At 38.0% G+C, this 27,642-nt stretch overlaps 1 protein-coding gene across 4 annotated transcripts in view; it reads right to left on the bottom strand.

Annotated features, from left to right (window-relative positions):
• Positions 1–27,419, bottom strand: part of NUCB2 (nucleobindin 2) — a 41,882-nt gene extending 14,463 nt beyond the window's left edge. For 2 of the 4 annotated variants that reach the window (XM_046686048.1, XM_046686049.1), the window contains exons 1-7: positions 27,304–27,419; positions 22,773–22,927; positions 20,382–20,468; positions 13,262–13,405; positions 12,136–12,243; positions 8,829–8,955; positions 699–802 (exon numbers count right to left, since the gene is read on the bottom strand). In XM_046686048.1, the coding sequence (XP_046542004.1) occupies positions 699–802; positions 8,829–8,955; positions 12,136–12,243; positions 13,262–13,405; positions 20,382–20,465 (567 nt within the window). In that variant the 5' untranslated portion in view covers positions 20,466–20,468; positions 22,773–22,927; positions 27,304–27,419. Of the gene's footprint in view, positions 1–698; positions 803–8,828; positions 8,956–12,135; positions 12,244–13,261; positions 13,406–19,943; positions 20,189–20,381; positions 20,469–22,772; positions 22,928–27,303 lie in introns of all 4 variants that reach the window. The other 2 variants (XM_046686051.1, XM_046686050.1) reach the window with 2 other exon arrangements.
• Between the last annotated feature and the right edge of the window lie 223 nt (positions 27,420–27,642).

Genomic DNA, 27,642 nt, shown 5'->3' on the forward strand with positions numbered 1-27,642 from the left:
ACTATTTTACTTTAGTCATTATTATTACCAGGGATGTAGGCATTCAAAGAAACTAAAAGCTAAAAGCTAGCTTCAACTTTAGGAAGTTTCTCACAAGCAAGTAAAACATGAATTGATTTTGAAAAGAAGAAGAAGAAGAAAAATGAAGGGACTGTATCAAATTTGTACAGCATAGCAAACTAGAATGGTTTCTAACCACTTGACCAAATCTAATAACACCCAGGCTAAAACATCTAGTTTGGTAACTCCACACAGTACAACATGAGAGGTCTACAAGCTCTTATCTAAAATCCCTGAGACCAGATGTGTTTCCAAATTTTCTATATTTTAGAAAGGGAGTATGGCATATATGACGTATTACACAACATCCCTGCAGAGTCTGTAATCAAACAGATGAGTACTTCCTTAGCAAAATCTATGAATACGCACACTAGGCTAAACAAAAACTATAAATAGCCTTACTATAATTCAAGCCAGGTTTCAGTTTTCACAGTGTTTTGGATTTTGGTATTGTGAGTAAGGGATTACAGACCTGTATACCCACACTATTATCTGTCCTAATAAGTGTTGAGCTATCTCCCTTTAAAGATATCCGAGAGAGCATATAAAAGTTATATTACCACTTCATTGAATTTACTTGTCGAATTGCAAAGCCTCAAAGGCACAACAAAGACAACACTTTTTGGAATTATTCTTACCGCTTTGATTAACATATCCAAATCTGTAGATTCAAACTTTTCAGGATTTAGGTGGTTTAGGTGATCAAATTGTTTTAGAAGAGCATGGTGGTCTATTCCTGTATCTGAAAGAAAATGAGAAAACTGTAACTGACCAATTACTAGAAGCTAGAAACATTAATATAGATGGTACAGTAAGAATAAGCATTCACAGATTTAACGAAGGAGGTGAAAGACCTATACAATGAAAACTATAAAACATTATTGAAAGAAATTGATGACGACATAAAGAAATGGAAAGATATTCCTTGCTCATGGATTGGAAGAATAAACATAGTTAAAAATGTCCATACTACCTAAAGCAATCTATAGATTCAATGCAATCCCTATCAGAATCCCAATGACATTCTTCACAGAAATAGAACAAAAAATCCTAAAATTCACATGGGGCAGCAAAATACCCCAAATAGCTAAAGCAATCCTGAGAAAAAAGAACAAAGTTGGAGGCATCACAATCCCTGACTTCAAAATATACCACAAAGCTATAGTAATCAAAACAGCATGGTACCGGTGCAAAAACAGACACACAAAACAATGGAACAGAATTGAAAGCCCAGAAATAAAACCACACACCTATGGACAGCTAATCTTCAACAAAGGAGTTAAGAACATGCAATGGAGAAAGGAAAGCCTCTTGAAAAAACAGTGTTAGCAAAACTGGACAGCCAAAAGAATGAAAGTAGACCATTATCTTTCACCATACACAAAAATTAACTCAAAATGGATCAAAGACTTGAAGGTAAGACCTGAAACCATACAACTCCTAGAAGAAAATATAGGCAGTACACTCTTTCACATCAGGCTTAGAAGGATCTTTTCAAATACGATGTCTACTCAGACAAGGGAAACAAAGAATAACTAAACAAGTAGGACTTCATCAGACTAAAGAGCTTGTGCAAAGCAAAGGAAACCAGGAACAAAATGAAAAGACAACACACCAACTAGGAGAAGATATTTGCCAATCATATATCTGACAAGGGGTTAATCTCCAAAATGTATAAAGAACCCATACAACTCAACAACAAGAAAACAAACAACCTGATCAAAAAATGGGCAGAGGCTATGAACCGGCAGTTTTCCAAAGAAGACATACGGATGGTCAATAGGCACATGAAAAGATGTTCAATATACTAATCATCAGGGAAATCCAAATCAAAACGACGTTGAGATATCGCCTTACACCTGTCAGAATGGCTATAATCACCAAGAAAAAAATAACAAATGTTGGCAAGGATATGGAGAAAAGAGAACCCTCATACACTGCTGGTGGGAATGCAAACTGGTGAGCCACTATGGAAAACAGTATGGAGATTTCTCAAAAAATTAAAAATAGAAATACCATATGACCCAGCTATCCCACTACTGGGTATTTATCTAAAGAACTGGAAATCAACAATTCAAAGAGACTTATGCACCCCTATGTTCATTGCAGCATTGTTCACAATAGCCAAGACGTGGAAGCAACCCAAGTGCCCATCGACTGAAGAATGGATAAAGAAGATGTGGTATACACACACACACACACACACACACACACACACACACACACACACACAATGGAATATTACTCAGCCATTAAAAAAGACAAAATTGTCCCATTTGCAACAACATGGATGGACCTTGAGGGTATTATGTTAAGCAAAATAAGCCAGACAGAGAAAGACAAACACCATATGATTTCACTCATATATGGAAGATAAACACATGGACAAAGAGAACAGATTAGTGGTTACCAGAGGGGAAGGGGGTTGGGGGTTGGGCATAAGGGGTAAAGGGGCACATATGTATGGTGACTGACAAATAATAACGTACAACTGAAATTTCACAATGTTATAAACTATTATGACCTCAATAAAATAAAATGTAAAAAAAACCAAGAGGCTTTAACAAGAAAAAAAATGAGCATTCACATTTATTCCTGTGGGGGGATTTTATAAGAAAAGTCAAAGTTTTAGATTATAATCTAAGTGTTCATATTTTCTTTTAGAATATTGTACATATCATTATTTTTAGGCAAAGGTAATGTCTTTGAATCTAGAATGGAATACAATGTAATACGTACATTTTTATGTTATTTCTAAAAGACCAGTTGACTATCAGTACACTAACAGTAAAAAAATTTTTGCTATTGTAAAACTACCAAATTTCCTACTTTTAATTAGATAAACTCTAATATACTGCCCTCATCAAAGGTCTAAGTAGAATTTCTAAAAAGAATTGCTCTAAAATTTATGTGAATTTTTTGAATGCTGATCCAGTGAATCCTTTATGGAACAATAAAAATCTAATTCAGGTAGGGGCTGGCCCCATGGCCAAGTGGTTAAGTTCGCGCGCTCTGCTGCAGGCAGCCCAGTGTTTCGTTGGTTCGAATCCTGGGCGCGGACATGGCACTGCTCATCAGACCACGCTGAGGCAGCATCCCACATGCCACAACTAGAAGAACCCACAACGAAGAATATACAACTATGTACCCGGGGGGCTTTGGGGAGGAAAAGGAAATAATAAAATCTTTAAAAAAAAAAAAAAAATCTAATTCAGGTAAATTCATTTGAATTATGACTTATTTTTAAAGAAACATCAATTGTTTTTCTTTGTAAAGAATTTTTAAAAACAAGCTACAGTTTATTGTAGTTGAATGGGTAAAGTGATTCTGGACTATTTCAGTTGTATGACAGAAATGAGCAAAATAGTACATATGTTGATGTTGTTAGAAGTCAGGGTTCTCACTTAGGAAAAAGGAATATACAAATATGAAATAATGGAAGGTAAGAAAGCAAGCTGTGGAAATGGACGGGAATTAGTGCTATCTGTGTGAACTTATTATTTCTAAAATATGCACATGTATATGCATGTATGTTTCATGTGTATACGTATGTATATTATACACATGTATACATCAACGTATGTGCATGTATGTATATGTGTACAGACGCATACAGATGTGTACAGATGCATACACATATGCATATATATTTCCAACCTCTATCCAATGAAAGTACCCAGAAGAAAATATATTTCAGAAGCAATAAGTACACCTAGTACCAGCTCGCTGGTCTGTAATATTATTCCCCATTAAAAAGAACCAAGAATCCTCAGAGAAATGGCTGATTTCAGGGCTGCAGTAGGATAGGTATAAGATGAGCCTGGCACATTTTGTTATGCCAGAAAGTAAGAAACTGCTAGATTTAGTTCAACTAAGCTTTCACTGAATTCTTAGTAGAGCACTGTACTAGTTTTACTTACGAAGAAAAGATTTGTTATAAGACCCAGCCTTAAAGGATATGACCAGACAATGAAATGTATAAATGGATGCTTAACCTTACTCAAAACAAGAGAAATACATATTAAAACTGCACTATTACACCATCTAACAGAATGGCAAAACTCGTAGAGTTTGAAGATACATAGCATCAGCAAGGCTGTGAGAAATCATCGCTGGTGGGACTGTGCATTGGTACAATAGTGGTGGAGATGGCAGCATCTATCAAAATTACAAATACATATATCTTCTGGTTTAACAACTTTACCATGGGAAATCTATCCTAGAGATAATCCTATATGAATACATAGCAATATATGTACAAGAGCCTTCACTAGAAATAACCCAAATGTCCATCAACAGGGGCCTGGTTAAATAAATTACGGTATATCCATATAATAGAAATCTACATAGCTGTTAAAAAAAAAAATGAAGATGGTCTCTGTGTACTAACACAGAAAGATCTCCAAAATGTATTGTTAAAAGAAAAATACAAGGCACAAAATGTATATTGTATGCTATCTTTTGTATAAAAAGAGAGGAAAAATATGAACCTTTATTGGTATTTGCTTATATAAAAACAAAGAAACCCAGGGGCCAGCCCCGTGGCAGAGTGGTTGGGTTTGTGCGCTCTGCTTTGGCGGCGCAGGGTTTCACAGGTTCAGATCCTGGGCGAGGACCTACCACCACTCATCAAGCCATGATGAGGCATCGTCCCACATGCCACAACTAGAAGGACCCACAACTAAAAATATACACAACTACGTACCAGGGAGCTTTAGGGAGAAGAAGGAAAAATTCTAAAAGAAAACTTTAAAAAAAAAAAGGAAACCCAGAAAAGATAGGTGTTAGGGGGCAATGGGCACTGACAGGCTACAAAAATATCCAGGAGCTTTTTGCTTATACCTTCTTATATGTTCTGGTTTTAAACCATGTGAATATATTACCTACTTTAAAAAATCATACCAAAAAAAATTAAGACCCTTTAAGCCTTTCTCCAAATTATGAGAAATTTCAATTCATAAATTGAATCAATGAGAAAATATTTGTAAGTTTTCTAAGCAAATCAGACTGTTTTCTTTAGATAATGAAATTCACCTGCTATCTTGGAACAAAGAAAATATTGCTAAGATTGAGGGATGGAGGTTATCTAAGGGGAAAAAAATCTCACAACACCTTGGACCTGGCTTCAAGGATGGAATCACCTTGTGTGTCTGACCACCTGAAGTAGTATGGGATGAGCTCAATTTACCCCTCATTGACATCCTTAATTTCAGGATAAGCAGCATTTGGTTCTTGTTTTTAAGTCTATTCACCAGCAGGGAGCTTAATGCTCTGCACAAGCATTTCTCCAACATGATTTCATTGACCAGAGGTATATGTCTAAAATGCAGATTACTAATCCCCAGAATCAGAATATCTGGAGGTGAGAACCAGTAATCTGCATTTTTAACTAGCTCCTAGGTGATTCTTATGCAAGCTGAAGTTCAAGAACTACCCTTCCACCATGAATGAATGTTCAGATGTTCACTAATGACAATGAATCACCCACACAACCAACCTATGCGGCATGTCACAAGGACACAGGAGCCAGCCTGGAGGATCTCCCACGTGCCAAATCTGGCCCCTTAATTTTGATTCATAACTAGAAAGGCCATTCCAAATAATAAAGGAATTCACCTATGTTGCCACCTAGTGCTTTGATAGTTTTATTTTCTACACTTAAATCTCTGATTTGTTTGCACTTATCTTGATGCATATGAGATAGATCTAACTGTACTTTTTTCCAAATGGCTACCCAATTGTACCAACACTATTTATATTTTTTAAAAATCTATCTTTATCCCACTAATAATGAGATACCACCTTTAATGTAAACTAAATTCAACATATATTTAATTTTACTTCTGGAATTTCTATTCTGTTCCACTGGTCTTTCTACTTATACCAAAACCACACAGTTCTAACGACTGAGGTTTAGTGATATATTTTAATATCTAATATATCTAGTCCTTTTTCCTTGTTCTTTTTTCTTCTGAGGTATGTAGCTTTCCTTGCTTGTTTCCTTTTTCATATGAACTTTAAAAGTAACTTGGGGGCCATCCCGGTGGCATATAGTAATTAGGTTTAAGCACTCCACTTTGGTGGCCCAGGGTTCGTGGGTTTGGATCCTAAGCACAGACCTACACACTGTTCATCAAGCCACACTGTGGCAGCGTCCCACATACAAAATAGAGGAAGACTAGCACAGATGTTAGCTCAGGACAATCTTCCTCAAGCCAAAAGAGGAAGATTGGCAACAGATGTTAGCTCAGGGCCAATCTTCCTCACCCAAAAAAAAAAAAAAAACATAACTTGGCTAGTACCAGAAGAAAGTACATATTTTTATTTGGATCATGTTTTGTTTCTTGAGGAAGATTAGCCTTGAGCTAACATCCGTGCCCATCTTCCTCTATTTTATATGTGGGACACCTGCCACAGCATGGCTTGATAAGCAGTGCATAGGTCCCCACCCGAGATCTGAACCGGCTGCCAAAGCAGAACATGCAAACTAAACCACTGTGCCACCGGGGCAGCCCCATGAATCACGTTAAACTTATAAATGCACCTAGGGAAAAGTGACATGGTCATAATGTTGAGTCTTTGTATCAAAAAGATGTTGTGTCTTTCCACTTTTTTTCAAGTCTGCTTTTCTGTCCTTCAGAAGTGTTTTAAAGTATTTGTGTTAAAGTCTTGCACATTTCTTAATAGTTTTATTCTAGGTATTTTATCTTTCTTGGTATTACAAATGGAGTCTTTTCTTCCATTCTATCTTCTAACTGGCTATTGTTTGTACATATGAAAAATATTGGTTTCTGTATATTAAGTTTATCTTGCTGAATTTTCCCATTGTTTATACTAAGTTTTTCAGTCAATTACTTTGGGTTTTCTAGGTATAAAACCATATCATCTGCAAATAGAGATGGTTTTATCACCTCCTTTCCAATTACTTTATCTTCAGTTTTTTTCATTTGTACAATTGCCTTGGCTAGTACCTCCAGTACAATGTTAATTACTACTGGTGACAGCGTGTATCCTTGCCTTGTTCCTGATTTCAGTTCGAATACGTACTTCTGTTTCCCCATGAAGCATGATACAGCTGAATTGGACATATCTGATCATGTCACAGAAGTATCTACTGATTACTATTTTATTACTTTTTTAAAATTAAGAATGGATGTTAACTTTTGTCAAATGCCTTTTCCATACATATGGAGATGATCATAAAGATTACTTTCTTTAAGATAACTTCTCATTTCAAAAATTCTACCTCATAACTATTTAATCTTCTCATAGTCTGGAAGTAAAAGAATATGGAGGATGAACGGCAGAGCACAGAGGATTTTTAGGGCAGTGAAACTACCGTGTATGATAATATAACGGCAGACACAGGTCACCGTAAATTTGTCTAAACCCATAGAAATGTAAACCATGGACTTCACGTGATTACGATGTGTCAGTGTAGGTTCATTAGTTGTAACAAATGCACCCCTCTGGTGGGAGATGTTGGTAATGGGGGAGGCTACTCATATTTGGGGGCAGGGGATATATGGGAAATCTCTGTACTTTCTCCTCAATTTTGCTGTGAATCTTGTATTGCTCTAAAAAAAATAGCCTTAATTTAAAATAATACAAGTTTCAAAGACTTATTCTAATTTATCATTTGTCCTTTGATTCTATGATTTCCTTCGTCACATCAAAAATTTTTTCTTCTTATTTCTATTCATATGATGATTTACAGTACCAGGTTTCCTAATATTAAGTCAATCTTGCATTTCTGAAATAAATCCACTTGCTATGATACAGTATTTTTTGACGTACGATAATTTTGGTTTTGGCATCAATACATAATATGAGTGTGGAAGCTTTCCTTCTTTCTCTACGCCTGGAATAGTTTTAAAAGCATTGATAATCTGCTCTTTAATGGTTTGACAGAATTCCCTTTGACACTGTCTGGGCCTGGGCTTTTTCTTTTCTTGAAGAAGATTAGCCCTGAGCTAACATCTGCTGCCAATCCTTCTTTTTGCTGAGGAAGACTGGCCCTGAGCTAACATCCGTGCCAATCTTCCTCTACTTTATACATGGGGCACCTGCCACAGCATGGCTTGACAAGTGGTGCATAGGTCCACACCTGAGATCCAAACCGGTGAACCCTGGGCCACCAAAGCAGAATGTGGGAACTTAACCACTGTACCACCGGGCTGGCCCCTGGGCCTGGGGTTTTTAGTGGAGCCAGCTCTCTGACGATTTTTCTGTTTCATCTATGGGAATTGTTCTAATAAGATTTTCTCTCTGCTTTCTTTTGGTTTGCTTTGATGCTATTTTTCATCTTTTAAATCAGTGGCTTAATTCATTACTTTTCATTCTTCCTTTTCATTGATATAATTATTTAAGGCTAATCATTTTGACTTTCAAATGATGTGACTATATTACCTATTCAAAAATTTAAATTTTAAAAATTAAGAGAAGCCAAATCAATACAGTCCTGTGCCACATAATGACGTTTCAGTCAATGATGGTCTGCACATACGATGGTGGTCCCATAAAATTAGTACCATATAGACTAGGTGTGTAGCAGGCTATACCATCTAGGTTTGTGTGAGGACACTCTATGATGTCTACACAGTGATGAAACCGCCTAATGATGCATTTCTCAGATTGCATCCCCACCGTTAAGCAACACATGACTGCACTAACATTAAATTTTGACTACAAGTACATGGCATGTGCTAATGGAAACTGATCTTAACAAACAAATATTGAAATTTTCCTACCTTTTATTTAGCACTTACCTTGATGGGAATCCAATTTAGCTTTAATTAGCATTCTTAACCTTGCTACTTCTTGCCTTTTTAGTTCATCAAGTTTTGTTCTCACATGGTGACTTACTAAGTCCAGCTCTTTGCTTAGCCTCCCACTCTGTTAACAAGATTAATAATTTTATCTATTACATTACATCTTTAGACCAGATACACTATATTAAAAATAGGGTTATAATATAGTAGTGATAAATACTTTTGACTAATTTAGATAAATTTGATATTACAAGTAGAATCTCTTTCAGAAGAGATTCAGTTTGTAATTCTAAAATCAAGATGTCTAAAAACCATAAAATTTAGAAAAGCATAATTAAAGCACAAAGGAGAAACTCAAAAAGTAACTCGAATTGTAAAATGGTACAGCCACTTTGGAAACAACTTGGCAGTTCCTCAAAAAGTTAAACACAGAGGTACACATGACCCAGCAATTCCATTCCTAGGTATATACCTAAAGAATTGAAACATATGTTCCCATAAAAACTTGTAAATGAATGTTCATGGCAGCATTATTCATACTAGCCAAAAATGTAGAGGAAGCAACCCAAATGTCCACCGACTGATGAATTGATAAAATATGGACTATCCATAAAGTGGAATATTATTCAGCCATAAAAGGGAATGAATATACTGAGACATGCTATAACACGATGAACCTTGAAAACATTATGCTGCCAGAGAAGCCACACACAAAGGCCCCATATTGTAGGACTCCATTTATATGAAATGTCCAGCATAGGCAAATCCATAGAGATAGCAAGTGGATCACTGGTTGCCAGGGGCTGAGGAGGGGGTGGAAATGGGAAGTGACTGTTTAATGGGTACAGGACTTCTTTTGGGGGTAACGAAATTATTCTAAAAGTAGATAGTGGCGATGGTTACGTGACTCTGTGGATATACTAAAAACCACTGAATTGTATGCTTTCAAGGGGCAAATTTTGTGGCATATGAGCTATATTTCAAAAACTTTTTAAAAAATAACTTGGCCTCCATAAGCTTTAGTCATTCCATATATAAATAATTTTTCAAAGCTCATCTTTTTTAGGTTGTCTCCTTTGAGTACTTTTTTCATAAAGAAGTAATGAGATACATGTTTCAAAATTTAAGAAATAAAATAGCTTGTGGTTTACTTCCTCTTGTTTACAAATGTGTTTGTAATCACAAGTTGCAAGTCTAACAAGCAATTAGGCAGACAAACCTTTTAGGACCGAGTCAATGGGGTCTGCCAACGAATGTAAGAAAAAGAAACCCCACAAGGAGACCAAGAAAGAATGTTCAGAGAGGGAGAAGAACAGGAGAATACGCTGTTATAGGAGCAGAAAGAGTAGCATATTTCAAGGAGACAACAGTCATTACCATCAGATGAAACAATGGTTCTCGAAGTGTGGTCCCAAGTGGAAGCATCAGCATGACCTGGGAACTTTAGAAATGCAGGCCCTAGACTGACTGAATCAGCAACTCCAGAGGTGGGGCCCAGAAATCTGCTTGAACAAGCCCTAAAATCTGAGAACCACTGGGATGAAATAAAGGAGTCCAGTAAGAAGAGGAATAAGAAGCATGTACTGAGTTTGGCAATTAAGAAGTCACGGACACCCTCCGCGAAAGCACATCTTTCCACTACACAACGCTGGGGAAGTAAAGACATGTAGGAAGACTCCCCCTTCAAAATGCTTGGCTGAAAAGGAAAGGACAAATTCTAACCATTTTTTCCCAGTTTTTCCTGAGACCAGAGTTTTTGCTGAGCTGTTTGTAGTGATTCTGTTAGCTTGGGTTTTATTGTCTGTTTTTACTCTTATTTCTTTTTCATTTATGTGCAAAGATTAACTGTTGAGTCACTGAATAACTGTCACTGAATAACTGTTTGACTTACTTCATTTTCACTCTCTGACGTCCCTCAATAGGGAACAGGAACTGATTGGGAGGGGAAGACAATTACAGAATATTCCCGACGCCAAGCCAGGAAGCTTGCTGCTTCCTCTACCCAGGTTATCTCAGGATAGGACCTCCCGTTATCCACATTTTCCATTACCCCCAAATAATGCTCTTAGTCCTAATTTAAGTAGATAAGAGACACTGAAAGTTCTACATTAAATATCACTCACCCCAGGAAATTAGCTCCACAGGTCAAATTAATTCTTCAAAGAAAGCACAAGATTATTCTCAAGACAATTTGGGGGAATTACTGCCTTAGCGCTGCTGGCTTTCCCCGGGACTGTTCACAGCCTCCAGGAGGAGAATGTGAACTAAAAGCCACACACAGGCTCTGAGAGTGGCCCAGCCCGACGCTGGTCAGTCTTTCAAAGGAACCCACCAGGGACAGTGACGAAAATAAGAAGGATATTTGACCAAGAAAGGTTCTTTCAAACAAAGTTCTCTGATTCTAGAAACAGGCAAGATCATTTTTTAGGAAAGTTAAAAACAAATAAATAAATAGAAATAAGTAAACAAACAAAACTATCTTGAGAGATATAACTGAAAGTTTAAAACGAAATCGTTGAAAATTTTCTTTATTCTCCGACTCTAAGATAAACCCAACTAAACTGATTCACTGCCCTTCGAGGATGGGCTTCAAAAGAATTTCTCGTGTCAGATCTTACAACTCCCTTTCTTTATTACGAGTACTAAGGAGATGTCCAGGGCTAGGATTATGTCTGATAAGGTTCTTAGGACTGAGGCAAATAGTTAAACCTCCCCTATTGACCTAAGAGATGTCCCATTACCTCTTCCATTAATCCGGACCTGATTAAAACACCAGAACTTAACCTATTCTAAACCTTTGAATAGCTCCCTGCTGTCCTCACATCATGATGGAAGCCCCTTAACATGATGTAAAAGGCCCTCCATCATCTAGCCCATGACTCTTTCCAACCTCGTCATTTAGCCAATCATTGCCTCCACTTCCCACTTTAGGTTCCAGCAACAATTACTATCTCCAGTTTGCTATATATCTCCTGTCTCCATACTTGTGCACCTTTGCGTGGGATGCCTTCCAGTCTCTCTCCTTTTCTCGGTCACATCTTTAAGCACTGGCATAATCTCCACCAGGAAAAATGCCTTCCCGCTTCCCCCACGGCTTGATACTGAATTCTATGTTCATCCTCTGTATCTCCAAAATATATTACACACTCATCATATGTGCTTTTTATTAATCTTTTTCTGGACATTGTTCTCCCTTGAGGGTTCTTTAAGGGTTGGGAATGCGTCTCATCTTTGTATCCTCAGTACTTAGTTCGGTGTCTGGCATGCTCAAATGTTTGTTAAATAATTATTTAATTACATTTACCTTTATTTCCTCTATATCTGCTTTCTGGAGCTTTTCTCTGAAATGATTATCTGTTTCCAGCACATCAATCACTTGCTTGAGATATTCATCATAATAAAGTCCAGTATCCTTCAAATAAAGAAACAGACAATAATGCTTCTGAAAGTTTTTCCTTCCCTGCATCTAAAGATCTCAATCCTAAAAAAAAAAAGGTTTAGCAAAATGGCACTGAGACATAGCTACTTTGATAGTTTAGACAAAGTTAAAAAGTTGTATTTTTTCTTCCTTTTTTTTTTTTTTGGTGAGGAAGATTGTCCCTGAGCTAATATCTGTGCCAATTTTCCTCTACTGTATATATGGGATGCCACCAGACCATGGCCTGATGAGCAGTGTGTAGGTCCACGCCAGAATCCAAACCTGTGAACCCTGGGTCCGCAGAAGCAGAGCACGCGAACTTAACCACTACGCCACCACGCTAGCCCCAAAAAACTGTATTTCTTGTTTTTTTTTTAAAGATTTTATTTTTTTCCTTCTTCTCCCCAAAACCCCCCAGTATATAGTTGTATATTTTTTAGTTGTGGGTCTTTCTAGTTGTGGCACGTGGAATGCCACCTCAGCATGGCCTGACCAGCAGTGCCGTGTCTGTGCCCAGAATCCAAACCAGCAAAACCCTGGGCTGCTGAAGCAGAGTGTGCAAACTTAACCACTCGGCCACGGGGCCGGCCCCTGCATTTCTTAAGTGAAGAGTTTTGTATCAGAACCAATACCATATATTACTGTTACATAAAGGCAGACTTTCTATATGGCTTAGACAATGAAGACTTAAGCAATAATATTAATTGCTTTTACCATATTGCCACCTGTCTCTCCTCATTGCTATCTGTCTCTCCTTTGAATATAATACCATGTTTTCTTGGCTGTTTAGCTCTACACTGGAATTGTATTATGATTAATTTTTCTATGCACTACCTAATACTAACTACATTAAATAAACATTGTCTAACATTAACCAATATATGCTTATCCAATACACTTTTCACTGATATTTCAGGAATAGTTTCTAAATGTCCAATTTTATAAGTAAGAAATATTAGCAATATTTTAGTTAAAATTCTCCCCACAAGGTTTTCTTTATCGTTTCACTTACAGGTGCTTCTATCTTTGCGCTCTCCACAGGTTGAGTATGTTTTACTTTTGTCTTGTCTATGTCTATAGGCACGGCTTCAAGAGCAGTAAGTAGACAAGTAACCAAGAAAAAATAATATCGTAGTAGGATGGTCCTCCACCTCATCTGAAATAAAGGTATAATTATAGTAGGTCCTGAAAAGATGTTTCAAACTACAAATACATGCATTCTCAATGTCACATCAATAATATCTTCAATTTCAGGAAGTTTAATACAACAAAAGAATTTTAGAAAAAAGGTTAAAAATAGATTATAACTTATCAAAAATAATGCTTAAAATAGATCACTAAAGAAAATCAGGACAGAAATGCTTTTCAGCTAAAATTAAAAAGACAAGGAAACAAAATTTTAAAGTTTAAACTGCTTAGGTACTATAAGAAAACATGTGGTTAATTTAAAAACGTTCATACAAAGACGGTGATGAGGGACTCAAAACTTAAAAAAATAAATAGCCCAGGCTTAAGAAATGGAGAAGTAAAGAAAAACTATATATTTTTTCTCAATTACAATACCAGAGAGTCAAAATTATTTCTTGATATGATATTTAACTTAGCTTCAACCTGATTTTGAAAATAAGTTGCTGTATGAACATAAGTTGATTAATAAAGCCAAACAACTAGCTACAAATCTTCTCTTTACCTTATCAAACATTATTTTATCATGACCAATAGTCATTTGCTAAAAGTCTTTTTAGTCAATAATTTTTCAAATAAATAGGTCAATAAAATATCCAGCAGGATATAACAGGGTTGAAACAGAAAGAGGAGCAACTAGTGCTGGTCCCACAATCTCAGTCAAATTTTCCTTATTCAAACAGTTTCTATTTCATGAGGATCCTAGCACCTCGGGAGGATCGACTACAAGAATTAGAATGAATAAAAATCTCATATTTAATTGATTTTACACATAGACTCATGTTAGGGTCCAAGTCAAGAGCCACAGTCTGGCCATCAATTTGGAGCATGCATTATTCGACTCAGAGTCTCCCAAACTTAGCTGGCCATGAACTTTTTTTTTTTTTAAGTAACATGTTTTTCTCCACAGAACACAATTTGGAAAAGCATACATTGCCTCATTCTTACCACAACCCTGGGTAGTACACAGGGCAGTGACTCATTTTACAGATGAAGAAACTTTTAGTTATACCAGTTCACTCACAGAGCATTGTCTTGCATTAACAAAATCACAAGAACTCACATTTTAGTGCTACTTCTTGTAAAGCAATTTTTTTAAATAAAGTCTTCTTTGCTCTTACATGGCAGGAAAGGTCCGGGTTTTTTTTTTTAGATTGGCCCTGCGCTAACATCTGCTGCCAATCTTTTTTTTCCCTCTCCGTCTCCCCAAAGCCCCCCAGCACATAGTTATATATTCTAGTTGTGGGTCCTTCTAGTTGTGGCATGTGGGATGCTGCTTCAGCACGGCTTGATGAGCAGTGCCATGTCCGCACCCAGGATCTGAACCAGTGAAACCCTGGGCCACTGAAGCGAAGTGTGGGAACTTAACCACTCAGCCATGGGGCTGGCCCCTAGGAAAGCAAAATTTTTAGCACCTTTATTGACATATAATTCACATGCCATAAAATTCACCTACTTAAGGCATAGGATTTGTTGACTCTGTAAAGATGGACACTTGGGTTGTTTCTACAGTTTTGGCTAGTATGAATAATGCTTCTATGAACATTTGTGTTCAAGTTGTGCTAATGTTTTCAATTCATTCAGTTATACACATAGGAGAAGAACTGCTGTCAATTTGGTAACTCCATGTTTAACTTTTTGAGGAACCACCAAACTATTTTCCATAGAAGCTGTACCATTTTACATTCCTACCAGCAATATATGAGGGCTCCAATTTCTCCACATCCTCACCAATATGTGTTATTGTCTATCTTTCTTATTATAGCCACCCTACTGGGTAAGAAGTGCTATTCACGGTAATTTTGATTTACATTTCATTGGCTAATGATGTTGAGTATCTTTTCACATATTTATTAGCTATACTTTTTCCTTTTACTTTTTAATTAATAAAAAGTAGCATTGAGTTAGTTGTTAGTTATTTATTTATTTATTTTGATGAGGAAGATTGGCCCTGAGCTAACATCTGTTGTCAATCTTCCTCTTTTTGCTTGAGGAAGATTGCCTTTGAGCTAACATTTGTGCCACTCTTCCTCTGTTTTGTATGTGGGACGCTGCCACAGCATGGCCTGACAAGTGGTGTGTAGGTCCACAACTGGGATCAGAACCTGTGAAACCAAGGCCACGGAAGCAGAGCACGTGAACTTAACCACTACCCCATGAGGCCAGCCCCAAGTTAGTTGTTTTTTCAAAAGTTCTGAATTGAAACTTTTGTTCATCTTTGCAAGTCCCATGTCCCACTGTGAACAACCTGACCAAATGGCCATTAAAAAGGATAAAAGTTTTAAGTATAGTCATGGCTGAAAAGCCCAAGCTATGACTTAACTGGTCAAGTCAATTTTGATGTCTTCTATATACACTCCTGGAGCTTCACTGAGTCTCCATGGGTCCTAACATGGTACACATATAGTTAGAAAATGAACAATTGCTAAAAAGATTTGAGTAGTCTTCCGTATATGCACCGCATAAAGTGAGCTCAGTGATATACCTCTGTAACTTCATTGTGCAGACCTCATCAGGAACTGTGACTATCCCTTGATATGGACAATCCAGAGTTTAAAAGAATCTTTCACATAGGCTCCTCCCCTCCACCCCGCATTATCGTCCACATCCCTTAAGCTCTCCTCCTCCCATGACACAACACACATACACAGAGCAATTAACAAGCAGTTCCATCTCAGCAACTAGCAGCTATGTCATAAATTTTAAAATATGCTCTTTTTTTTTATAGTGTCCACCTTTACTTCCATACACAATAGAAGCCTGAGATTAATAAAAGTAAACTATAGTTAAATCCAATTTTGGAAGTGGACCCCCTTTTCCAATTTGTCATTTCTGCTCTCTCACTCCTCTGCCAAGGCTACCATATACAAGAAGGCAAGTCAAGGGAGGAATACGTTCGTTTATATGAATGTGTGTGCGTGTGTGTGTGTGTGAGTGTGTGTGCACGCACGCACGCGTCCTGACAGTAACTCCAAGTGACAAAGTGACAAAAAGGCAAAACTGAATTGACTGAATTTATGGTTCACAAACATTTAATTGGGCCCTGGGCTTATAAATAACAATAGAAACCATCTATTAGTCTTTACTATGTACCAGGCAGTATGCTAAACTTTTTTTTATATTAACTAATTTAATTCTTACAATGGCCCTGTGAAATAAATATTATCATCCTCATTTTAAAGTACTGGAAACTCAGCCACATCAGCTAAAAAACTTGACCAGGGTCACACAGGAGTAAGGAAGTCAAAGAGCCAGAGTCTGGACCTGGGAGTAACTGACGCCAAGGGCTAGGTCTGCTTTAAGCAGTGGTTCTCGAAGTGTGGTCCCTGAGCCAGCAGCAGCAGCATCACCTGGGAATTTGAAGAAATGCAGACTCTCAAAGCTTACTCCAGACTTTCTAAATCAGAGACGCTTTGAGCAGGGTGGGGATGCGGGGGCACGATCCATTTTAACAAGTCTTGTAGTAGGTGATTCTGATGCACGCTGCTGCCTCCCTCTGCTCTTTTATTCACAAACCTCCCCTACAAGGAGAGACAAAGAGAATGCTTATCTGAAAAGCAAACTCGAATAATCAAGGGGGAAAAAAACAGGTGTAATCTCTAAGAAGAGTAAGGCAAAATTAAATTTAGGTTTGTATTCTAATTCCATCTGCAACACTCACCTGCTAGAACCATAGGTCAGTCAATTAACTTTCTCCATTTGTTTTGCCCCTTTTTTAAATAATGGATCTTTTTTAAAAAGGGAATTTAACTTGACCTCATTATTCTTTAAACTCTTGAATTCTATTAACAGTTTATTATTTCAAACAAAGTATAGATCTTTTTTGTTACATTATCAGAAATACTAACAAAAACAATAAAATTGCTTGTACTCATACTAATTATATGAATTATATAAAGTCATTTATAAATGCCTTTAAACTAAATATTGCTTATTCAGTCAGCTTCAAATTACATTGGTAGAGCAAGTAGAAGATCTGGGTGCTGGGATACAAAGAATTTCAAAAACCAACTAGCAAAGAAAGTTCCCATCTAGATACAATGAAAACGAGGTAAAGACACGTTTCACATTTTGGATATGAGGTGTGAGAAATTGTGCCCTCTGATCAAACTTCCACCTTGCTTCTGTGGAAAGAGAAACTAAGTTCCTCCTTGATTTTAGGCATAGAGACTGTCAGACTTGCATTTCATTCAAGCTGGACTTGTTTTTAACTTCTGCAGGAAGGAGATAATGAACTGTGACTGCCATTTCAAAACCAAAAGGGGTTTTGCTTTTCAATAATTTTAAAGAACAAAAGACTGAGAGTTCAAGTAGAAACTTGTTTGTTATAAAATCAAATACAACAGAACTGAATAGCAAATACAACCAGATGCAAAAGGACACATATTATACGATTCTATTTATATCAAATGTCCAGAATAAGCCAATCCATAGAGAGAGAAAGTAGATTAATGGTTGCTTGGGGGTTGTTGGTGGGTGAGGGAGAATGAGAAATAACTGCTAATGGGTATCGGATTCCTTTTTGGGGTAATGAAAATGTTCTAAAATTAGATAATGGGGCCGGCCCAGTGGCATAGTGGGTAAGTTCGAGCACTCTGCTTTGGCAGGCCAGGGTTTGCAGGTTCAGATCCTGGGTGCAAACCTATACACCACTCATCAAGCCATGCTGTGGTAGCATCCCACATATGAAACAGAGGAAGTTGGCACAGATATTAGCTTAGGGACACTCTTTCTCAAGCAAAAAGAGGAGGACTGGCAATGGATGTTAGCTCAGGGCCAATCTTCCTCACCAAAATAAAAAAAAGATAGTAGTGATGGTTGCACAACCTTGTGAATATACTAAAATCCCCTGGATAGCACACTTTTAAAGGGTGAATTTGGGGCCAGCCCTGGTGGCCTAGTGGTTAAGTTTGGTGGACTTGGCTTCAGGAACCCAGGTTCGGTTCCAGGTACAGACCTACACCACTCGTCTGTCAGTGGCCATGTTGTGGTGGCAGCTCACCTACAGAAAAGAGGAAGACTGGCACAGATGTTAGAGCGAATCTTCCTCAGCAAAAAGAGGAAGATTGGCAACAGATGTTAGCTCAGGGCAAATTTTTCTCAGAAAAAAAAAAGTGAATTTTATGATATGTAAATCATATTTCAACTTTTTTAAAGTAATGAAAAGTAGAGCAAAAAGTCTGAGCTTATAAAATAAGACGTGAACATAAAAAATGAACAAATACAATTTACAAACTAACATTAACCTATAGCAAAGAAGTATAGAACTAGCCATGCTTATAACTTTTTCATAATTATCTAATTTTTATATCCTTAATGATTTTTGTCTGCTTATACTATCACTACTAGAAAAGTAAGTGAAAATCTTGAGCTAACTAAATCTGGTTTGAATGTCCAAGAGCCCTTCACAACCTGCCAAGTGTATTCGTTTAGTTCTTGCTGCATTCTGAGGCCATACATCTGAATATTTAAAGGATAGCTTGCCTGAAAAGTAACACGACTTGATGTTATTCTTGATGCCATGTATAGACAACTTCAACTCCTCAGCATTTCAGTTAACAAACTAGTGAAGGAGGGGTTGAGGAAAAAAGGTGAATCTGAAAACTTTCCGTCATCATCTTTTGAAAAGCACTAGGATCAAAACTTGCAAAATGAGTGCCAGAGTCTTGGAAGAAAATCCCAGGCAAAGGGGCTTGAAGAAAGTCCCAGAAGAAAATCACCCTCACTCTCCACAGTAGAGAACAATGTTGTGTGGGAAAAACACAGACATTGACAATTCTGAAACAAGAAAGTGTTTCAAAAGAATCAGACTACGAATGTGAAAAGTCTCAGGAATACCTGAACCAATTTATTTAACTTGTAATTTCTTTATGTATGCATAAAAGCGATGTGAGAAAAATCTATGTCTAAATGAATCTAAAAAAGCACTTTCAGTAAACATAAAATGAAATTGTAAGTGATAAAGCATAGTGTCACAGTCTAATTGGAAGTATTTTTTCTATATGGCATATAACGTGTCTTGATATCACTGAAGTCTTAGAGTCAATGAAATACCAAATCTTGAATTTTAAATCTACCTTCTTCTTTTAAGCTATTTATCTTGCCTCTTTAATATATACTTCCTCTCCTTCCTCGCCTCCGTTTCGATTTCTGCTTTTGATTGACAGAGAATTTTTCAAATACACTTTTCTCCCTCCACTAGGTTCTAATCTTTTAATGTTTATTCTAGAAATAATTAGGACAATGAACTCACTGAAGTCTAAAGTTAATTAAAATTTACTCCTTAATAAGGCCTCAATAAATGTGAACTGTTATAACACAAGAAATAGAAAATGTTCTGGCATATTAGGTAGAAAAGTCACGACACAAAAATTTCTTTAAATAACAAGATAACATCAAATGTGTCAGAGACAGGTTTACAGATTTTCATAAACCCAATAACGTCCATACAAAAGAAGGAGAGCTAAGCGATAAGGAGAGGCAATGGGAAGAAGAGGGGACGAACCTACTTTTATTCCATTTCCAGGTCAGTAAGAATGGCCTTCTCCTTTCTTTTATCACCCTCTTCCTCAATAAGAACAGAGACCCAAACAGGAGACACTGGGTTAAGCTAGGCTGAGAGTAGACTGATCCAAACCAGGATAGGCTGATAATTTACTCTCTAAAGTAGGATGAGCTGCAGTTCCAAATCAGGCAGTGATCTCAAGACAGCAGGAAAGCACTGATCCCAAGGGCATCGGAGCCTCAGGCAAAACTACAAAGTAAGCAGAGTTCTTAAGCTTCTCCTAGCATTCAATAAATACAAAATAATTTCCCTAAATTTTCAAGCCCTAAAAGGAGGCTTATCTTTCTTCCCCTGTCTCCACCAGAACAAAATTCCCATTCATACACAGAGGTAGATTTCTTAACTATTGATTCATACTAGTAGTTATCCAGATTAAGGTTACCTGGTGGGTGAGTAGGTGGATGGATGGGTGGGTGTAGGGATGTGTGTGTATCACATAGTTTCCTGTTTTGCTGTAGGGAGACATATCCTGGAAGTGGTTACAAAGAATGGTCATGGAGAGAAGAGGGTAGGGTAAAGGAAACTGAAACAAATGTGTCTCTTTTCTTGTAACAGTCTCTGTTCCTCCCTCATGTATCTTTTTCCCCTATCTCAACCCTGCTCCTTTACTCCTCTTCCTACAAATATGAGTGAATTGAAGTACATTTTCTTTCATCTGTTGTATATATTGATTAATTTAACAAATATTTATTAAGTACCCACTTTGTACCAGATATTATGCTGGATACAAAGGTAAGTAAGATAGACATGATCACTACCCTCAGAGAGCTTTCAATCTAGTGTGGAAGGCAGCCTATTAAATAAACTATTGCCATTTGAAAAATAGCTGCTTACAAAACGAGGCATAGCATCATTTTTCTGTTAATTAAAAAAACTTTAAAGGCATTAAAATGGTATTCAGCAAATAGACATTTTCAGTCAAGTGACTTACAATGCTAAATACCTTTTAAAAACAAAACTGGGCTGTTTTTATAATCATAAGGTTCCTGATTATTTTGTTTATTTAGGGTCAATGGTTGTAGATTGGAAAAAAAAGGAAATCGAAGGACTAGTAGCAAAAGAATTACTGTACTTTGTGCCTAAGTGATAGAAGGAAAAATTCAAAACCTTGCAAAAACACAAAGATACTTTATAGAAATAAAATCTTAATTTGTTGGGGCCAGCCCAGTGGCACAGTGGTTAACTGCACACATTCCACTTTGGCACCCAAGGGTTTGCCAGCCCGGATCCCGGGTGCAGATATGGCACCACTTGGCAAGCCATGCTGTGGCAGGCATCCCACATAGAAAGTGCAGGAAGATGGGCACGGATGTTAGCTCAGGGCCAGTCTTCCTCAGCAAAAAGAGGAGGATTGGCAGCTGATGTTAGCTCAGGGCTAATCTTCCTGAAAAAAAAAAAAACAATTTGCTCCTAGATTACTGGTTAGCAGAGGGGAAGGGGATTGGGGAGTGAGCATAAGGGGTAAAGGGGCACATGTGTATGGTGACTGACAAAGAATAATGTACAACTGAAAATTCACAATGTTATAAACTATTATCACATCAATAAAAAAAAATCTTAATTTCCTTATCTTCCTTCTAATATTCCTAAAGGACTGACTGAATCTTTAGATTCTTCCCCCCTCCAATTTCCATTCCCTGAATTTCAGTTTCCTTTATCAAAACTTCATTTCAATTCACTTTCTTTACAGACATAATGGCAACCGAATCATTTCACATGACAAGTGTAGGATATATTTATATAATATTTACAAAGAAAAGTCTGGAAGGAAATAAAATATCAGCATACCAAAGTAAGTGAAGCAAAGGCCAGCTAAAGTAAGAGGAAATTTCAAGACAGGTGACAGTTAAGTGGTTAAAAAAACACACACAAAAACTTTTAACTAACAAGGAAGATAAAAGTGTGCCTCATGGGATGATACTGAATTTAAACGTAACTTGAGATGGCTTATACTTTTCAACATAAATTTACTTCCTGATGATCTGTTATGTGATACCCTTGGGACAACTTATCTCTGTCTTTTTAGTGCCTCACACAAAGCAAGCGACTCAATAAATGCTAGCTCTTTTTTTAACACATCCATAAATTGCAGAACAAACATCTATTAAGCATTTATGGGTAATCTAAAAAAATAACCAGAACAAATACCCAATCAAGACAGAAAGGCTTTTATAATGAATCATGGGATAAAAGTAAAAAAAGAAACACAATTTATTAGATGAAAGTTATTTTCTTCTGTAGACAATGGTCAGACTTAAAGTTCTGCCACCGCAAATTACTCAAGTCACTATTAGTGGCTATCATAGCTTACAGATCTCAGAGATGAAAGAGAAAAAGATCCATACTGTGACAGAGACTTCTATTTGCCTGATGATATCCACATCTTCCCTTCCTCCTCCGTAACAAAAGCCCAATTTTACTCAGGGCAGCCATGCATTCAGCTATATTTCCTTGCTTCCCTCGGAGCCTGAGCTTTGGTTCAGGAAGTCTCCTTAAAGGGAGAAGATGTACCCTTCTTTGTCTTTGCCTTGCTGCCTGGAACTTAGCTGTGATGGTTAGAGCTCTGGCAGCTATCTTGCACTATGAGCACCAGGGCCCCACCTTAGGGATAGCAGACCAAAGAACTGGAAAGAGCTTAGGTCCCTGATGACTTCATGAAGCTACTATACCAATCCTAGATGGCCTACTTCAGGAATTATTTTACATGAGAAAATAAATATTGTGTGTTTAAGCCATCTTTAAGTCTGTTTTGCTTTCTTAACTGATCACTTACCTTCAGAAAGGTAAAGAATTTTTATCTCCTTTTTACAGATGAGACAACTGAGATCCAGAGAGGTAAGATGACTTGCACAAGATCAAATTAGTGAAGAAGTGGGTCTTGGCCCGTAGCTCAATGCTGTTTCACTAAAAACTGACTCTTAGCAGATTCTAAATGTAAAAAAAAAATGAAATAAAACACATTAAATATAAACATAAATTTAGCCTTATTACAGTGGTAATGGCACATGATAGTGTCTGCATTTGTCACATCCTGTGAAAAGAAAAAATATCAAATTTTTGTGATGTGTAAGGAAACTAAACAATATCATATTCCAGTGAGGAGGGAGTTGGATATTTAAATAAACAAAATCAAAGACCAGAATAAACAAAGATATTGATTTATTGTGCCCAGGTTGCTCCCCTTTTAATAACTATATTTCCCCTATTTTAAATAACTAAGAAGAATTCAAACTAAAAGCTTATTTTCCCCAGCAATGAGACTTCAAGATATAGGCTAAGTTTTCCTATTAAACCCTTAATTGGAATCTTTCTTTACCCTTACCATCACTTTTAAAAATTAACCTTGGCCCACAGATCAGTCACACAGATCAGTAACAAAGCAAAACACCTCAAACTCTTTTTTGAAACTCCACTACCCAAGTGTAAAATACCAGGCAGTTAGCTCATGTGCAAGCTCACTGGTAAATGTAATCAATTATTTCCAAGTAGTCTGTAAAGAAAATAAGCAAATAAAATATCTTCAAATTTTAAGAACACAGATATTTCTCTCTTTTTGTGGTATATTTAACATAAGATGATCTAAGCAGAAGAGTGCTCACATGCATGTTATATGTTGGAAAGGCATATGACTTTTATGAACACAGCATGGTCAAAAATAAACAAACAGCAGATTGAATACTAACCACTCCCATTTACTGGTAAGCTACTTGCCTGTCTGAGTCTCGATTTTCCTATCTACAAAATGAAACTAATCCTTCTTCATAAGCTTTTGACTGGATGAAAATAACAATGACTATCATGTCACTAGCACAGTGCACGGCAACAGTAAATGCTCGACAAATATTAATGCCCTTCCCGTCTTGAAAATAAAATAGCTATATATTGAAATAATGAAAATCTGCTCTGCAAACACCCAAAGTTATAAAACTTAAAAAGCAATAAACCAGTTTGAACAACCTTTCAATGTCATTTTTGAAGAGCCGCATTAGAGCTCTCCTCTGAGCACCACCACAGCCAAAGCCCTGATGCAGCTGTAGGCCAATGAAAAAGCTACAGCCAACAAGAGGAACACAATCTTTTCCTCCTGGCATTAAAACGGAACTTTTGCAAGAGACCCAGGTTTCTTATCCAAGGCACTGCCCAGAGCCAGGAAACTTGGGTTGCTTCTTCTTACTGTCAAAGTCATAATTCTAACAGTAAAAAGGAGTGGGGTGGAGAAAAATAAATGGCTTCTGAGCTTCTTGATGGCAGCAGAGACAAGGGCAATCAGTAAGCTGGTGCTCATCTCCATTTTTCCCTTTGAAAATTAGAGTCAATGGGAAAGTGAGGTTCAAAATATCAGATGTATGACCAGCTGAGCTGTACTCCACCCCTTCCCTGTATCAAGACATCAGCATCAATTTTCGTGTCTCTGATGCTCATATCTGTAGAAAAGGACACCTGTCAAGGAACCCATTACATCACCTTTTTCTCGGTTACAGTATCCTTGATAACAGACTCTTGAAAAGCAGATACTGTTGCTCATCTGTATCACTCAATATACAAATTTATTAAAATTACAATGTCTTCATTATTTACACATACTGTACTTCAAATAACGAAAATACAATACGTCAAAAAGCTCTGCAAAAAATAAAAGCGTGCAGGGTAGAGTCTGGGGAAGGGGTGGCAGGTGCCATGTCTGGCCGCAAAGGTGGCAAGAAGCAGCCCCTGAAGCAGCCCAAGAAGCAGGCCAAGGAGATAGATGAGGAAGATAAGGCATTCAAGCAGAAACAGAAGGAGGAGCAGAAGAAACTCAAGCAGCCAAAAGTGAAGACTGCAGGAAAGGTCCCTGGCCACAGGTGGAAGTAAGAAATCTGGGAAAAAGTACGCTGTTTCTTGTGCCTGAGGCAATGGTGATCCTTCATTCCATTCCTCTTTAAACATCTAGAGTCCTTGCAATAACATCTGTTGCCACCTATAGTTAGAATGAAGTGTTGTCTTGGAGCCTGTTGTACATTTAACAATAAACTTTCATAAAAAAACAAAAAATCATACAGTGACTCATCTTCTCTTTACTTCTTCTCACTCAGCCATTTCTACCTTAGCTGGGAGGTCCGAGTAAATCCAGCCCAGAATCCTTCTAATGTTCTTCAGTCTTTGATCTATCCCGAATTCTGTACCTCCTGGAATTACACCAATTCATTTGAAAAAATAAATAAATAAAAAAGAAAAGCATGCAACAGCTATCTCAATTTCCATTAGGCTGCTTTAACATTTTTAAGTCAGAGAATTCTGGGACCAGAAATCATCTTTGAGATGGTTTTGTTCAGACTCTACTTTCATAAAATATTCTAAAGCACAGGCAAGTTACTAACTTAGCCAGGATCATTTGGCGGAGCCAGGATTGGAATCTGGCCACCAAATTCTAATTAAGTATACTTTTCACTATATCACGGTGGTTTTTTTAAATTTTAGATTGTAAATCATTAAGTGATTGATATTTTCCTTGAATAAATTATTTGAAATTGCTAGCAGCCTGTTTTTTAAAGTCTATAAACAAACCGCACATGTTAAACATAAAAATAACAAATTTCCCATTTCTAGACCTTCAGTTATTTAGAAAAAGTTACTCTATCACGCCAAATGTAATCAACTCAATTGTGAGTTGCAACCCTTGTTGCCTTAATTGTGCATTTTATTTTAACTAGTATTTACAGAGCACAAACGAACCTGGCAAAAAAGCATGCTGAAAGGGTACTCACAAAATGTGTGAGATGAGCAGAGAGTACCTCGGAAGATCAAAGAAAGGTAAACACAACGTGGACTCGGCTTGCAAGACGGGTGAAATTAGCATAGAGGAAGAGAACAGCATAGGTAACCACACAGAGACAGACGGATTTTTCACTCATACTAGAAAGCTAGACCAGATGGCGGAGAGTTTAAAGACCAAGATGAGAAACAGAAGTTTCCATGTTCACCCTAATAACAAGAGTGATATTATTTGAGATTTCCAATTCTAAATTTACATGTTTTTCAAAAAGTTTTGACCCTATTAACTGAAGAACATTTGTTGAAACGTGTTTGTTCAACATTTGTTGAACTTGTTGTTCAAGTTTTATAAGATAACTCACATTCAGCTTAAATCAGGATTAATCCTGAGGCAATTTCTGTGAGGGACAAGAGGCAAGAATCTAGATATTGCCTGACTCTATTCAACAGAATTCACCAGGGAAGGCCTTAAGAAGCAGATAATTTAAAAGGTCATAAAAGAAGCTATAGTTTATCTGATCTACATTTATTATACCACGAGTCATACTAATTTTAACCAATTCCTTAAAGCAACTGTCTCATCGATTCTTTAAATTCTTATAGAGAGTCCACAATCTCCATCAAATAAATTTGACTATCAGAAATATTTGAATATAACCTCCCTTCCCCCTCCTTTTTTTAACCAAGATAATATATCGTTTGGTGGTCAAATTCATCCACGGATTTAACAGCTTTCACAAAAAGGCTTAGATGGCAGCACGCACTTATTCAATTGCGTAAATGTACATTATCCAATTTAGGAGTTCAGTGGACGCTGAGAATTTCAGGAGATTCTGTCTCCCAGAAATAAGAATAATGATTCAATGGTTCATGTTGGTATTATCTCTTTCTCCGTCTCTCTCTCTCAATATTGTAAAATAATTGCCAACCAAGACCATTGCCAGCACCAAGCACAATAACCACATTTGCTCACTAAGTTACCACTCAGCAGGTGCAACAAGGAAGTACTATCTTTCTCATACCCTGAAACTGAAAGAGCTCATCTCACATCTAAAGATTTGTCACTTAAGGGAAAACAATACCACAAGTGGAACGAACTTTCTCCTCTCCTAAGTGTCAGTGGTTGCCTGTGTAACAGAACCGGCAGAAGAGCAGGATTCATGGGCCTAGCTTTGCTCGGCGGCGCGAAGGGTGGCGAGCCTCAGCCCGGCACTGATGGGTATACCTTCCACACCAGTGGACACCACCCTCGCTGGACTGCCGCCGGGGTCTCGGTCCTGTACCCACCCTCGCCTGTTCCCTGCCAAGAGCCTGCCACCCTCATCGACCCCAAAGCAAGCTTGAGAGCCCTGTAGCGAATGGAGCGGAGGAAGGGACCCCATGCCTCAGGCTCCAGCTGGAAGCCCCCCATTCTGACCTGTGTCCGCCCACTGTGCGGCCCCCACCATGCTCATCGCCCGCGCAGGGCAAGCGAAGCCTTGAACCTCACTTCAGGACCCGCTCCAGCCTCCTCCCGTGCTGATCTGCACCCACCTCGAGGCCACCAGCCTTACCTAGCCGGGTCTCGGCGCGCGGGCCTCCGCCTGCAGAACGCATGCAACGCACAGACCTGTCTCTCCAGCCCCCCGCCCGCGGCTTTGCTCTAAGCCTCCGCCGACCGCGCGCTCCCGCCCCCTCGCTGCCATGGCGACAGAACCCGGCCCCCGGCAGCCGCTGATTGGCCCGACGGGAATCGCGGAAGGCGCTGATTGGCGGGGGCGGAGGCGAGGCGGTGCGGGCCGGCGGGGAGGCGGGCAGCGTGCGGCGCGTACACGCAGGAGCCTGGGGGCGGCTGAGCCAAGAGGGACGTGGCGCTCTGCGACGCGGGCGGGGAAACCGCGCCCCTTCCTTTT

Source organism: Equus quagga, chromosome 14 (genome assembly GCF_021613505.1).
Source record: "Equus quagga isolate Etosha38 chromosome 14, UCLA_HA_Equagga_1.0, whole genome shotgun sequence".
NCBI lineage: Eukaryota > Metazoa > Chordata > Mammalia > Perissodactyla > Equidae > Equus > Equus quagga.